Consider the following 16,643-nt stretch of genomic DNA (forward strand, 5'->3'; position numbering starts at 1 on the left):
AATAAAGAATAAATATTGGTAAAGCTTCCTGTTAGGCCTTCTCCCTCCCTCCTGCTGCCTCTGCGAGCAGTTTTTCTTCCATGCTATCGGATTCCATTTGCAATTTTATCATATGCAACTCCACATAACATTCACAGCAGATAGTTGAGTTCTGTTGAGTCAGATACCTCGCCATTTATTTACAACACTGACTATTTACAAAGCTACAATACCACAGTCTCACACACATAGTCTGGGTTCTGCGCTTGCTGATATTACTGTACATTCCATAAACATATCTAACTGACCACACTGACTCCATTACCCAGACAGAGTGACTGCAGGTGAGGCAGGAATCTTTTACATCAGAATATTACATGTCAAGATGTCATGTAACTGTCTTAAACGGCTGGTCTAGAATCTGCACCTTGCACAATTTCTTGCTCATGTTGAATGCAGAGGCCTGCTACTATAAAGATCATGACTGAGATCAAATGGTGTGCAGTGAAAAGTAATACTTTCCCTATTTTCAGCATCATTCCCTCCAGACTTTAACAACTCTCATCAATTATTTCAGACAGGCATTTACACAAAATCCCAATATAACCATTGAACATAATCAGCACCTAAACTGCAAGCTGTAGATGAGATATTTAAATAGTATTGATCTGGAGTCCTTCAAGTCATGTTTAGCTGTGCTCATTTATGACAGGGACTAAACTAGAAGAAAGAGGACCAAAAGGGAGGCTGGATATTAAATCAGTGCTAAATATTGACTGATAGCATGCTCTATCTAATCTATATATTTCTGGTGCACATTCAGAATGCCCACCCGAATACTCTCACTAAGAGGGTTTTGGCATCAGTCACACTGGAAGTGAGCAGAGGCAAGATGCCAAATTGGGACTAAAAGGCCCAATAGGAGAAAAATGCCAGCATTAAAGAGCTCAATGATTACACAGCCATGTTTTTGGATAAAAGGTGTCTGCATGAAAGAAATGGTTCATATCCAGAATTCCTCCTAGAATTACCATCTCTTGTAATAAGAACATAAGAGGGAGGCAGTGGCCTAGTGGTATTATTGCTGGACTGTTAATCCAGAGACTCAGATAATGTTCTAGGAACCTGGGTTCAAATCCTGTCATGGCAGATGGTGGAATTTGAATTCAATAAATATCTGGAATTAAGAATCTAACAATGACTATGAACCCATTGTCAATTGTTGGAAAAATCCATCTGGATCACTAATGCCCTTTAGGGAAGGAGATTGCCATCCTTACCTGGTCTGACCTACATGTGACCCCAGACCCACAGCAATGTGACTCTTAAATGGCCTCTGGGCAATTAGGGATGAGCAATAAATACTGCCTTGCCAGCAATGCAATCATCCCATGAATGAATAAAGGAAAAAAAAAAGAACCAGGAGCAGGAGTCGGCCATCTGGCCCGTCAGTGCCATTCAATTAGATCATGGTTGATTTTTTTGTGGCCTCAGCTCCACTTACCTTCCTTCTCACCATAACCCTTAATTCCTTTGTTGTTAAAAAAAATTATCTATCTTAGCTTTAAAAACATCCAATGAGGAAGCCTCAACTACTTCACTGGGCAGGGAATGCCACAGATTCACAACCCTTTGGCTGAAGAAGTCCCTCCTCAATTCAGTCCTAAATCTGCTTCCCCTAATTTTGAGACTATGCCCTCTTGTTCTAGTTTCACCCACCAGTGGAAACAACCTCCCTGCTTCTGTGTTATCTATTCCCTTCATAATTTTATATGTTTCCATAAGATTCTCCCCTCATTCTTCTAAATTCCAACGAAAATAATCCTAGTCTATTCAGTATGTCCTCAGAAGCCAACCCTCTCAACTCCAGAATCAACCTGGTGAATCTCCTCTGCACCCCCTTCAGTGCCAGTAAATCCTTTCTCAAGTAAGGAGACCAAAACTGCACACAGTACTCCAGGTGTGGTCTCACCAACACCCTACACAGCTGTAACATAACCTCTTTACTTTTAAACTAATTTTATCCAGAGAATTGCTGAGTCATATAGGGCTCATCTACAAACCCCAGTTTTTGTTTAGTTAACGGATCCTACTCAAGACACCAGCAGCAGTATTATGATTGGCCTAATTGTTCCCTGCAGTTAAAATAAAATCAGTCAAAGTTTCCGTTCCTGATCGCAACCCAGAAAGATTAATTGTTAGTGCCGAAGTCAGGACTGGGTATGACTGTGATACCCCCTGCCATCTGTGATGGCTAAGTGAGACTCTCCTTCAAGAACAACAGTCTAAACAAGAATGGCAACACTTTTAGTAGAATATTCCTTAGGAAGATTGGATGTGGTTGGCCTAAGTTCTAGCCCTTTACAGCAAGAGTGAGCAGACAAGTGTGGTTCTGGTTGTGGTGCGTGGTATATGTAAAAATCTGTATATATGGAGTATACTCCATATAAAACAGCCTGTTAGTTTTCCATAATTTGAATTCCAAATAAACCTTTCAGAACATGGGTTAAAACATATGTACTTTACCAACCTTTTTCCCATCATCCCTTTCCAGGTGGAGGTAGTAGGTAGGATACATTCCACGGTCCATTCCCTTCTTATCTCTTGTGATTCGGCATTTAATGGTGGCTCCTTGTGGAGCAGGTCTCACAGCAAACTCCTCAAGGTCATCCACATCTATTAGAGCATCAGTTCCCGGAGGAGTAGAGACTGAGGCAGCTTCCTGCAAAATCGGAATACATTGTGCTTTGTAAGAGGGAAAAGTGGCAATATCTCCAGGAGTTACTTTCATCAGAAAAACACAGTCATTACTTTCACTCTACTACTTAGCAATCTTTGCATTTAGGAACATGAGGGCATTCTGAAGATGAAATTCATTTCTCCTTTTATGGATTAATTTCCATCTGTGGATAAATGGAACAAACTTCTAGCAAAAAAATATTGAATTCAGGTATCATTGGAGAATAACTGGATGTGCTATCTAAATTATATCTTTCCACCTGCACATTAGTTTTCCAGGCATAGACAAGTGAGATGTATCCCATTAATGAGGATGTCAATGTTGATCATATACAAACACTGCCTAAGTGGCTTCATAGCGCCTTGATTTAAATTCTGCAAGTGTCAGAGATTGAGCTAACCGAACAAAAATGACAACCAGTAAAGTGCTGACAGTATGAGAGTTACTGAGAATTTTTGCCTACTTTTTAGTTACCCACTATCAACATTCTGCAGTTACCACTGACCAGAAACTGAACTGGACTAGCCACAAGAGTGACAAGAGCAGGTCAGAGGCTATGAATCCACATCAATGAACTCACTTCATGACTCCTCAAAGCTTGTCCACCATCTACTAGGCAAAAATCAGGCATGTGATGGAATATACCCCTCTTGCCTGTGTGAGCGCAACTCCAAAAACTGTCAAGAAGCTTGACATCATCCAGGTCACCTGATTGTGGACATTGTGCCAATCATTCCCTCCACCACTGATGCTCAGTAGTAGCAGTGGGCACAATTTACAAGATATTCTAAACCCATGACCACTGCAATCTAGATGGACAAGAGAAGCAGATACATGGGAATATCACTGCTTCCAATTTACCCTCCATGCTACTCACCATCCTGACTTAGAAATATATCGCTCTCCTTCAGTGTTGATGGGTAGGTGTCCTGGAACCCCCTTCCAAATAGCATTGTAGGTCTACATACACCAAATAAATGGCAGCAGTTCAAAAAGACAGCTCATTACCACCTTCTCAAGGGGAAACTAGGGACGAGCAATAAATATTTACCCAGCAGAGACAGCCATATCCCAATAAATGAATAAAATGCTTTTTAAAAATCATGTCATCTAGGAATATAACTGGACAGGTGACAAAAAAGCTTTGTCAAATAAACAGGAAGTTTTAAAGGAGTTAAGACAGGTAAAGAGAAAGAGCAGTGCAGGATTGGAGTTCTAGAGCTTGGGGATCCAACAGTTGAAGACACAGCCACCAACGTTGGAGCAAATAAAATTGTGAGTGTGCAAGAGGCCTGAACTGGATGAATGCTGAGATGATGGAGGGTTACAGAACTTGGGAAGTGACAGAGATAGGATGGGTCAAGGCCATTGAGAGATTTGAAAACAAGAAAGAAATTATGGTTGAGGCATTGCTGGGTGGGCCAAGTGAGCACAGGGGATAATGGTTAAACAGAACTTCATATCCATTACAATATGGTAAGCAATGTTTGGAACTGGCTCATTTATTTAGAGTTGAAGATTAAAGACCAGACCATAGAGCAAAAGGTATAGTGAAGCTTAGAATCAATAAAAGCATGGATGAAGGTTTCAGTAGCGAGGAGCTAAAGCAAGGACTGAGGTGGGTGATCTTATCAAGGTAGAAATGGTGGCTGAGCAGATTGGAAGTGCATCCTAGTATCAAAAACAACAACATGATTACATTTGATGTCATTGAATAACAGACAGTTGCCATGGAGAAGGATGGCAACAATTGTGAGGGAACAGACTTTATTGAGCGTTTGTCTCTCCGCAGGTGTTGCTGCTGAGTCTGTCCAACACTCTCTACGTTTGTAACAGATTTTACAGCATGGCCAATGACAAGGATTTCTGGTTTCCCAGTTGGAGAAAATGTTTGCTCATCCAACACTGGATGTCTGTTAACTCATCAGTGACCATGCAGAGCCAAGAGAGGTGATGGTGAGGAAAATGTTGGTGTTGTCAGTGTACAGGTAGAACGTAGCATTATGGTTTCACAAGATGTCCCTGAGGAAAAGTATGTGGATGATAAATAGGAAAAACTCAGCAATAGATCCTTTAAGGAAGGAAGAGCAGGAAGTGGAGTCATTGCAGATGATTCTCTGGATACAATCAGACAGGCAAGAATGGAACCTGACAAGCACAATCTCAAACATCTGAGCAACGGAGGAAAGACTTTAGACCATAAGACCATAAGATACAGGAGCTGAATTAGACCATTCAGCCCATCAAGTCTAATCCATCATTCAATCATGGCTGATACATTTCTCAAACTCATTTTCCAGCTTTCTCCCCATAACTCTTGATCCCATTACCAATAAAAAAGCTATCCATCTCTGCCTTTTGATCTGTGGCAATGAGTTCCACTGATTAAGCACCCTCTGACTGAAGAAATTCCTCCTCATTTCAGTTCTAAAGGATCTTCACTCTGAGGCTTTGCAATCAGGTCCTCGTCTCTCCTACTAGTGGATAAACATTCTCCACATCCACCCTATCCAAGCCTCTCAGTATTCTATAAGTTTCATAGGTTCATTCATAGAATCCCTTTCAGTCAGATTCCCCCTCATCCTCTAAACTCCATTAAGGACAGATGCAGAGTCCTCAACTGCTCCTCACATGACAAGCCCTTCATCCCTGGGATCATTCTTGTAAACCTCCTCTGAACCCCCTCCAACATCAGCACATTCTTCCTTAGTTACCAGGCCCAAAACTGCTCACAATATTCTAAATATAGTTTGACCAGAACCTTACACAGCCTCAGCAGTACATCTCTGCTCTTTTATTCTAGTCCTCTTGAAATGAATGTTAACATTGCATTTACCTTCCTAACTGCCAATTGAACCTGCACATTAACTTTAAGAGAATCCTAAACTAGAGCTTTTAAGTTTCTTTGTGCTTAAGATTTCCAAAGCTTTTCCCCATTTAGAAAATAGCCTATGTCTTGATTCTTCCTACCAACATGTATAACCTCAGGCTTTCCCACATTGTGTTCCATCTGCCACTTCTTTTCCCATTCTCCTATCCTGTTCAAATCCTTCTGCAGCCTCCCCACTTCCTCAAGACTACTTGGTTCTACCGTCCACCTATCTTTGTGCCATCTGCAAACCTAGCAAAAATGCCCTCAGTTCCTTCATTCAGACCGTTAATGTATAACATGAATAGTTGTGGTCCCAACACTGACACCTGCGTAACTCCATTAGTCACCAGCTTTTATCCTGAAAGAGACTCCCTTATCCCTACTCTCTGCCTTCTGCCAGTCAGTCAAAACCCTACCCATGCAGAGTACCTTGCCCCGAATACCAAAGGCTCTCATCTTATTTAGCAGCCTCCTACACAGTACCTTACCAAAGGCCTTCTGGGATTCCAAATAAATCATGTCCACTGGCTTTCCTACGTCTAACTTGTTTGTTACCTCCTCAACGAATTTTAACAGATTTGTCAGACATGGCCTCCCCTTGAAGCTGTGCTGACTCTACCCTATTTTACCACACACTTCCAACTAATCTACAAACTCATCCTTAATAATGGACACTAAAATCTTATTAAAGACCGAGGTCAGGCTAACTGATCTATAGTTTCCTGTCTTGTGCTTCCCTCCCTTCTTAAACAGAGGTATTACTGAGCCATTTTCGAGTCCTCTGGATGTATCCACCTTCAGACCTTTCAGCTTCCCCAGCACCTCCTAAGTGATAACCACCATACTCGCCTCTGTCCCCTGACTTTCTTGAAGTTCTGTATACTGTTGGTGTCTTCCATTGTGAAGACTAATGCAAAATACCTATTCAGTTCCTCGTCCATTTCTTTCTTACCCATTACTACTTCTCCAGCCTCACTTTGCAGTGGTCCAATGTGCACTCTCTTACCTTTTCGATACCTGAAACAAAACTCTTGCTATCTTCTTTTACATTACCAGCTAACTCATTCTCATATTTCATCTCCCCTTTATTGCTTTTTTAGTTATCCTCTGGTTTTTAAAGGCTTTCCAATCCTCTGCCTTCCCACTAATCTTCACCACATTGTATCCTTTTCCTTTTGCTTATACGATGGCCCTGCCTTCTCTGTCAGCCACGGCTGCCACATGCTACCCTAAGTGCATCTCTTCTTCCTTGGGTTGAATTTCTGTTGTGCCTCCTGAATTACCCCCAGCAACTTTTATCATTGCTGCTCCACTGTCTTCCCTGCTAGGCTCTCCTTACAATCGACTCTGGCCAGCTCTTACTCATGTCACTGTAGTTACCTTTGCATCTGATTCTAGCTTCTTAAACCACAGGGTGACTTCTATTTGGCCAGTGCCCCTAGGGGTTCCTTCTCCTTAAGCTCTCTAATCAAGTCCGTCTCATTACACATCATCAAATCCAGAATTTCCTGTTCCCTAGTGGGTTCTAACATAAGCTTGTCCAGAAAATAAATCTCAAACTTTCCACGAATTTCTTTCCTTAGGATCTGCTACTAACCTGACCTTCCCGCTTCACCTGCATATTGAATTCCCCTATGATTTTTTAAAATTCATTTTATGGGATGGGGGCATTGCCGGCTGACCAGCATTTCTTGCCCATCCCTAGTTCCCTTGAGAAGGTGGTGGTGAGCTGCCTTCTTGAACCGCTGCAGTCTACCTGCTGTGGGTTGACCCACAATGCCACAATGAATGAAAACAAACCAGCTCGGCCAGCAAGTCAACAACCTCACCCACAATGCCGTTCAGGAGGGAATTCCAGGATTTTGACCCAGCAACACTGAAGGACGGCAATATATTTCCAAGTCAGGATGGTGAGTGGCTTGGAGGGGAACTTGAAGGTACTGGTGTTCTGACATATGTGCTGCCCTTGTCCTTCTAGATGGATGTGGTTGAGGGTTTGGAAGGTGCTGTCTGAGGATTGCTTGATTAGTCTGTGAGACAGCTCTCCCAATTCTGGCACTAGCCCTCAGATGTTAGTGAGGAGGACTTTGCAGGGTTGACAGGGTTGTTTCTGCCATTGTCTTTTCCGGTGCCTAGGTCGATGTCAACTGATCCATCCGGTTTCATTTCTTTGAGATTTTGTACTGATTGGTACAACTGAATGGCTTGCTAGGCCATTTCAGAAGGCAATTGAGAGTCAACCACATTGTTATGAGTCTGGAGTCACAAGTAGGCCAGACCAGGTGAGAATGGCCGATTTCCTTCCCTGAAGGGCATTAGTGAACCAGATGGGTGTTTCTGACAATCAACAATGATTTCATGGTGATCAGTAGATTCTTAATTCTAGATTTTTTTATTGAATTCAAATTGCACCATCTGCTGTGGTGGGATTCAAACCCGGGTCCCCGGAACATCAGCTGAGTTTCTGGATTATTAGTCAGCAATAAAGCCACTAGGTATCACTCATTATAATAAATGCCTTTCTTACATGCCTTTTCTATCTCCTGATTTATTTTCTTCCCCACATTCTGCTAGGAGGCCTGTCCATCACTCCCATTGGGTCTTTTCTCCTTTGCGGTTCCTTAACTCTACCCACACAGATTCTAAGCATTCCAACACTATATCATTTCTTGCTATCGACTTAAATGCATTTCTCACTAATAAGGCAACTCCGCCCCCTCTGACCTCCACCTGTTCTTTCAATGAGATGTGGATCCTTGGATATTTAATTCTCAGCCCTGATCCCCTTGCAGCCACATCTCTGTCATACCCAGAACATCGTACCCACCGATCTCAATCTGCACTGCAAGCTCATTTACTTTGTTTTGTATACTGCATGCATTTTAGTACAACATCTCAGCCTTGACTGTCCCCCTTTTCATAGTTGTCCCCTTTTCTGCAGGGCCTGAAGTTAGATTCCTGACCTTTTCCATACTCTCTGTCTTCTCACTTGTTTTGGAAACTTTTAACAACTTCTGCTGAGCTCTCCCCCCTTTAAATCTTCACATAATTTTCCATGCAAATGAACCACCGCCCCCCCCCCCCCCCCCCCCCCCCCCATTATTTAGTTTAAACCCTATCCACAGGCTTAGTCATGTAATTCACCATGAATCTGGTATGATTCAGGTGGAGTCCGACCCATCGGAACAGCTCCCTCCTTCCTCAGTACAGATGCCAATGTTCCATGAATTCAAACCCATTTCTCCCAACACCAATCTTTGAGCCACTCATCTCCCATTTTAATCCTGTTGGCCCTGTGCCAATTAGTTCCTGGCTCGGGCAGTAATTCATAGATTATTAGGGTTTTGGTCTTTTTTTCTAATTTGGCCCCTAGCTGCTCATATTCCTTCAGGAGAACCTCTATCCTCTTTCTACCTATATCGTTGGTACCTACCTGGACCACAACAACTGGATCTTTCCCTTCCCACTCCATGTTCCTCAGCAGCCCAGATGAGATATCCTGAACCCAAGCACCAAGCAGGCAACATAGCCTCAGGACTCTCAGTCTTGGCCACAGAGAACACTGTCTATTCTTCTGACTAAACTATCCCCACTTACAAATTCATTTCTCTTTTCTTCCCCCTTTTAAATGGCTCCCTCTACCGCAGTGCTATGATCAGTTTGCCCGTCCTCTCTACAGGCCCCACTCTCATCCACACAGGAAGCAAGAATCTCAAATATGTTAGATAACCTCAGGGCTGAGAGTTCTTCAGCATTACCTCCAGGCTGCTTCTACCTGCCTCACTCATAGTCAGACCCTCCTGTCCTCGACCATTGACTGAATTCCAGGTAGTTAATCTAAACAGAGTGACTGCCTCCTTAGGGGAGGCGATGACCTAGTGATATTATTGCTGGTCTGTTAATCCAGAGACCCAGATCACGTTCTGGGGACCTGGGTTTGAATCCTGCCATGGCAGACGGTGGAATTTGAATTCAATAAATATCTGGAATTAAGAATCTAATGATGACCATGACTCCATTGTCGATTGTTGGAAAAACCCATTTTGTTCATTAATGTCCTTTAGGGAAGGAAACTGCCATCCTTACCTGGTCTGGCCTACATGTGACTCCAGACCCACAGCAATGTGGTTGATTCTGAACTGCCCTCTGGGCAATTAGGGATGGGCAATAAATGCTGCCTAGCCAGCAACGCCCTCATCCCATGAATGAATAAAGGTAAAAAAACAAGTCCAAGTAACTTTCTCCCTTCTTGATGTGTTGCAGTGTTCAAAGATCACACTCCAGCTCATCAACTCTGAGCCAGGGTTCCTCAAGTGACCAATACTTGCTGCAGATGCAGTCACTATGAGCCACAATGAGGTCCACAGCTCCCAAGTCATGTAGGTACAACACATCGCCTGGCTCTGCATCTCTATTTTACTTACTTAGTTCTTAAACTGATTTTTAAATGCTTCCTAGAAATAACCGTAGAAACAACTGTGCCATCCTTTTCTGCACTACATACCATTTCTATCTCCCATCACAGCAATCCCACTCCAAATGAGCCTCACAATCTGTACTTAATTGTGAACGGTAAAACATTGTTATCTGCTGCTATTAAAAATCATTTTAAATAAAATCCCTATATTTAACAGACACAGACGAATCCATTGTACCATAAACTATTACTGTGATCAAAAAAACACGAATGCTTAATTACATTCTCACTCACCAAAAATTGTTGTGTCTATTCTTGCTCTGTCAGTGTGTTGCTTCAATCTAGTTGCCTTAACAGTGTGTGCTTTAGTACCTTACTGTAGCTTACTACAAGTCTGTTTTGTTTTGTTATTCCATTTTACGTTTTGAACAAATGTGAAGAAATTATTCCTAGTTCTCACTTTATTAGATTTTTTACTGGAAGCTGATCCAGGCCTGGTGTTACTGTTCAACTGAGAAGAGCTAGAGCTGTCTTCATCTTCTTCATCTTCTTCCTCATCAAAGTTCATACTGCTAGAAATACCTATTGAGGTAAAAATCACTGGTTAAAGTAACTTCTAGGTTATATTCTTCGTTATGCAGTAGGCCTACGTTTAACAATCCATATCTACATTTTTAAAAATTAAACATGTCCAGAAAGTCAATCAACTATCAGATGCCGGGTTGTAAAGAGTGAAACTATGATCACAAAACCAGACAAACATTTGAGGGGCGATTTTATGAATTTGCTCTCCAGATGCATCAAGAATCTATAATGGAAATTCAGGAGTGGAAGCTACCAAATGGAATATTCTGAAAAGCCCAATTACCTCCAAGGGATCCTGTGGCTTAAATCACTGCACCCAAAGCATAATTTCCTCCCATATGGCTGTGCTTACTTTGCAGAGTGGAAAAACAGTTTGTCTAAGATGGCAGATTAGCTGGTGAGAATGTAATAGTGGTTAGAGGTTTTGTAGCAACAGGAGGAAACAGGCTCATTAGTAAATGCAGAAGGAGAATCCACTCAAAGTTTTGGTTATCAACAGTACCGTCATGTACGGATTATACCTCAGATCCCACAGCTATCCCAATAAAGTGAAAAGAAAGACTTCAAAATATCATTTCCAGGATTAGGGAATAGACTGTGTGATGACAAATCTGGCAGACAGGGTAGGTTTTCTGATCCCAGAGACATTAAGATCAATACCGGTATAAAATTTCATTGCACACAAAGGTTGACTGACATTTGTATAAAGCTGGGTGAAGTATCTTTATGGCAAAGTTAAATAGAGGGGCAGTATTAAAACCAACACAGCAATGAAAGGAGCAAAGCAAGGTATTAAAATAGGCACTATGAAGGAAAAACTAGGTGTAGCAACAAAAACTCCTGGGACCCTGCTGCACAAGCAAATCCTCTCTCCATCTGTAGCCAAGGCCTAAAGTACCACAATAGATTACAGGACCAGCTCATTTGTATTGCAACCTAGGTACATCATGCCTGCAGGGGTTTCCCTGCAGTACTTGCTCTGGATACAGTGTCAGAATATCAAAACAACGTCATCTGCTGTGAACTTCACTATTAATCTTCCACTCCCAAATGGAAAGGCGAGCATTTTGGAGAAGGGTAGTGATTCCTTTCAGGACTAATTACATTTTTAAATTATTCATTCACAGGACTTGGGCATAGCAAGCTAGGTTATATTTGATGCCCATCCCTAGTTCGATTTGAGGAAGTGGTACTGAGCTCCCTTCTTGAACTGTTGCTATCCGAGGGTTAAAGGGGCAACCATGGTGCTGTTAGGAAGGGAGATCCAGGGTTTTAACCCAGCAACACTGAGGAGGAGTAATATAGTTGAATGTCAGGATGGTGTGGGGCTTGGAGGGGAACTTGTAGATGGTGCGTGCGCAAGCATCTGCTACCTTTTCCTTCTAGATGGTGGAGGCCACAGTTTGGAAGATGTTGTATGAAAAAACACTGGCCAGTGACTATATTGCATCTTGTAGATTGAAGATTTACTGTTGTAGAGGGTATGAATGCTTAAGATGGTGGATGGGGCGCCAATCAAGGGAGCAGCGTTATCCTGAATAGTGGTGTACTTTTTGAGTTTGTTGAAACTGATGCAGGGAAATGGACATCACTCGCTTCACTAGTGCAACATTCCCAAATCAGTTCCATTGAAGAAAAAGGCCTGGGTGATCATGATTGAATTTATCAAACAGATGGAAAGCCAGTGGGAGGACTCTCAATCTTTACATGATGAACACTGTCACTAAAGAAGCTCTCAGCAGCATTACAGACTTTCTTGTCAAGAGGGAGCTGAGCAGCAAGCCCACCATAGTAGAGCTTAATAAAGCCAGTGAACCTGTAGGTAAAATCCTAGCAAACAATGGCATTCCACCTGAAATCGTCAGAAATGGAAAATCGACACTACCACAACATTTCCATGATTGTTTGCATATCTGCTAGAAGGAAAGATTTATGCCTCAAGATGTGCATGTAGCAAACCTAGTCACCTTGTACAAAAATGAAGAGGATTGCAGAAACTGCACCAATTGCCAAAGCATCTCCTTGCTATCATGGAGAAGGTCTTTTCTTGCATTGCCTAGAGCACATTCCAAACTCTGGCACCACATATCTATCCATATCCGTGGCTTCAGAGTTGGCAGAGTGACTGCTGACACGATTTCCTCACTTTGGCAGTTACGGGAAAGTGCTTTTAACAGCAGTGATCGCTGTACATTGTCTTCATAGACCTCACCAAGGCTTTCGATCTCTTTAAACAACTTCAAGTAATAGTCTGCTCACTTGGAATATCAGGTGTCATTTATTCTTTTCACAAGAACATGCACAGTTTTCTCATTTACAATGGATCAACTTTACATGCTTTCAAGAATAGCGACAAGGTTAAGCAGACTGCTGCCTGCTGCCAACTCTCTTAGGCACATTTTTCTCCATATTGCTATTGTACACAAATGGGGATGTCTACCTGCATGCCAGAGCTGATGGCAGTGTTCAATGGGGTAGGACTGCACACCAATACCAAAATGTAATGTCCTGTTCTCAGAGTTGCTCTTTGCTGTGATGCCATATTGACGTTCCACCTTATAATCGCAACTTGTAGACTGTTTCTCCCAGGCCTGCAGGGAGTTTGGACTGACAATCAGCGTCAGGAAGACCAACATTATGGGCCAGGATGCATCAACTCCACCTTCCATCAACATCAATAACCTCACTCTGGAGATCGTCAATAGTTTGACGTACCCTGGATTAACAATTATCAAAAACCTTGATGCTGTAATCAGCACTAGTACTGAGGCAGCAGTTGGCATGTAAAAGTTGAGAAGTCAAGGGAGGGCCAATCTCAAACTTGAGTCACAAAGTGTACAAACTACTTGAAAACATAAAGCTCTGTGAGTACTAGGCTTATGTTCTCAGCTCACTTGTTTACAGTAGCGAAACAGAGACAATTTATCCAAGAAAAACAGCTGAACAGCTTCCACGGCCACTGTCTCAGACAAACATCAGTCATGTCCAGTCAAGGCAGAGTGCAGAATATGGTGGTCCTCCACTGTGCAGGGATCCCCAGCACGTTTGTCCTCTTGAGCAAATGGAAATTCCATTTTCTAGCCTCTCCTTATAGTTCATACTCTCTAATCCAGGCAGCATCCTGGTAAATCTCTTCTGCAATCCAAAACCTCCACATCCTTCCTGTAATATGACAACCAGAATTGAACACAATACTCTCAAGTGCGGACTAACCAAAGTCTTATAAAGCTGCAACATGACATCCTGACAATTGCACTCAGTTCCCAAACCAATAAAGGCAAGCATGCCATACGCCTTCTTTACCACCCTATCTACTTGCATGGCCACTTTTAGGGAGCTGTGGACGTGAACCCCAAGATCCTTCTGTGCATTAATGCTGTTCAGGGTCCTGCCATTAACTGTATACTTTTCCTTAACATTTGATCTCCCAAAATGCAGCACCTCACACTTATCTGAACTAATCTTCATTTGCCATTTCTCCGCCCATATCTGCAATTGATCTAGATCCTGTTGTATCCTTTGACAAACTTGCACGCTATCCACAACTCCACCGATCTTTGTATGGTCTGCAAACTTACTAAACCACCTACCCGCATTTTAATCCAAGTCATTTACATATATATGTCACAAACAGCAGACGTCCCAGTACAGATCCCTGCAGAACACCCCTAGTCACAAACCGCTAGCCTGAAAAACAACCTCCCACCATTACACTCTGCCTTCTATGCCTTCAATTCCGAATATACGTGGCCAAGTCACTGCGGATCCCATGCATCTTAGTCTTCTGAATGAGCCTGCCATTAGGGACCTTGTCCAAAGCCTTACTAAAATCCATGTAGACAACGCGCATTACTCTACCCTCATCGACGTTCTTCATCACCTCCTTGAAAAATTCAATCAAGTTATAAGACATGACCTGCCCTGCGCAGGGCCATCTGACTATCCCTAATTAGATATAGCACAGTGTGGAGGTGGAGGAGCACAGCAGGCCAGGCAGCATCAGAAGAGCAGGAAAGTTGATGTTTTGGATCGGGACCCTTCTTCAGAAATCCCTAATTAGGCCATGCTTTTCCAAATGCACGTAAATCCTAACCCTAAGAATTCTCTCCAATAGCTTCTCAACCACCAATGTAATATTCATAGAATCATAGAATTCCTACAGTGTGGAAACAGGCCCTTCGGCTCAACAAGTCCACACTGGCCCTACAAACAGTATCCCACCCAGACCCATTTCCCTACCCCTTTTCCCTGTAACTCTAATCCACACATCCCTGAACACTATGAGCAACTTAGCATGGCCAATCCACCTAGCCTGTACATCTTTGGAATGTGGGAGGAAACCGGAACACCTGGGCCATCTTCAATCCATAAGTGACAATCACCTCAGTTCATCAGCTGAGTCCATTGTCTCCCAAGATAGTTGGGTGCCATATCAGAAATTTAACTGAACCAGTCATAGAAATACTGTTATTACAAGGGTAGGTCAGAGGTTGGGAGTTCTGCAACCAGTAACTAAACTGCTAATTCTCTGGGGCCTTTCTACTGTTACCATGCACAAATCAATACACTTGACAACAATTTTACCAACACCCAAGAAACTCAACAGTATCCAGAACAAAGCAGCTCACCTGATTTGCTTCCCAACAAGCATACCCTTAACTATTGTGAACAAGTATGACCATTGTTAACTAAATGGCAGCAGCAGTTCGTCTGACCTGCATGATGTACTGCAGAAACTCACCAACGCTCCTATGACAGCATCTTCTAAGCCTACAATCTCTGCTAGTAAGAAGAATATGATAGCAAATACATGAGGGCAACACCACTTGCAAGTTTCCCTGCAAGTTACAAACAGTCCTGACTTGGAATGCAGATCACCGCCATCTTCTTAAGCACAATTAGGGGTGGTAAACAAAAGGTAGTCTTGCCAGCAATACCCACATTCACCAAAACAGCCACACGACCCACAACATTAGACATGGCTAAAATGCACTAATGAATTAGGTCATGGAGGTTTAGTGGCAGGGTAAGGCAACTTTATTTTGCATCTACCCATGCTATGTCTGTCCTGGGAGAATGTAATGCTCATATTGTTTGGGGGAGAGGAGGGTGATAATTCGGCTTTGGAGTAGCAGAAATCAGCAAGTTGATTTTCCATTCCACCTAAATTTTTTTCCTTCAAATTGCATAATTATTCACAGTTCACCAAAGAAGACACTGTAGACTTCAGTTCAATTTTGACAAGTGACAAACTATCTTACCCTTTTTCTGCATTGTTACTCGAAGATCCTGCTTTATTGTTTGTTGCACACTGGCTGCAGTGTCTGTATCAACCTCTCCGTCATTGCTGGACTGTCCAACAGTGAGAATCTGAATTTGACTTCCAACCTCCTGAGCTTCATCCTGAAAGGCAGCAGGACCATCAATCCCTGATGGATCAAAACAGATCAATTGTAAGTTCAACCAAGTGTTAATGTCAGAATTTTCTTAGCTTTCATGGCTTTGGGTTAAATCTTAAAATAGTACATTACAAGTGGCTTAACAGCCAATTGATCATGGCATCCAAACAATAGTTCAAGATGCAAACACTCTACGAAGACTAACCAAATATAGACCTGAATATAGGTCACACATAGAAACAAAGAGTTGGACTAAAGGTGAATAAGCATAACTTCAAGAAAAATGAAGAAGATTTCAGTTAAATAGTTGTCAATACATCAAAACATCCCTTTTTTAAAATGAAATGTGCGACAGTAAAAATGGACAGAGCACCCCTTATAAGAATATTGAATTTAGAAATTATCACTTGGTAACACAGAAACTGAGATTTCCTGATATTGTAATCAACCTGTTCAAAAATATTTTGAAAGACCTGTGTCAAAATAGTATTCGTACCTGGACATTCTGGCATCAAGGCAGCGACACTACCATTGTACCACAAGTCTCCTCATACCTGATAAATGCTTCCCCACACCCTGCTATGATTAGCACCATACCAAACTTCACATTTACAAATCGCAGCTTGTATTCAAATTGTGACAGTCACATTA

General features: G+C 42.3%; 1 protein-coding gene across 1 annotated transcript in view; it reads right to left on the minus strand.

The window, feature by feature from the left end:
* Nucleotides 1-16,643, minus strand: part of tub (TUB bipartite transcription factor) — a 113,394-nt gene that overhangs the window by 29,411 nt on the left and 67,340 nt on the right. Inside the window, exons 5-7 of the mRNA XM_048607333.1 lie at nucleotides 15,855-16,022; nucleotides 10,469-10,590; nucleotides 2,510-2,701 (exon numbers count right to left, since the gene is read on the minus strand). Of these exons, the coding sequence (XP_048463290.1) occupies nucleotides 2,510-2,701; nucleotides 10,469-10,590; nucleotides 15,855-16,022 (482 nt within the window). The remainder of the gene's footprint in view (nucleotides 1-2,509; nucleotides 2,702-10,468; nucleotides 10,591-15,854; nucleotides 16,023-16,643) is intronic.

Source organism: Rhincodon typus, chromosome 17 (genome assembly GCF_021869965.1).
Source record: "Rhincodon typus isolate 14 chromosome 17, sRhiTyp1.1, whole genome shotgun sequence".
NCBI lineage: Eukaryota > Metazoa > Chordata > Chondrichthyes > Orectolobiformes > Rhincodontidae > Rhincodon > Rhincodon typus.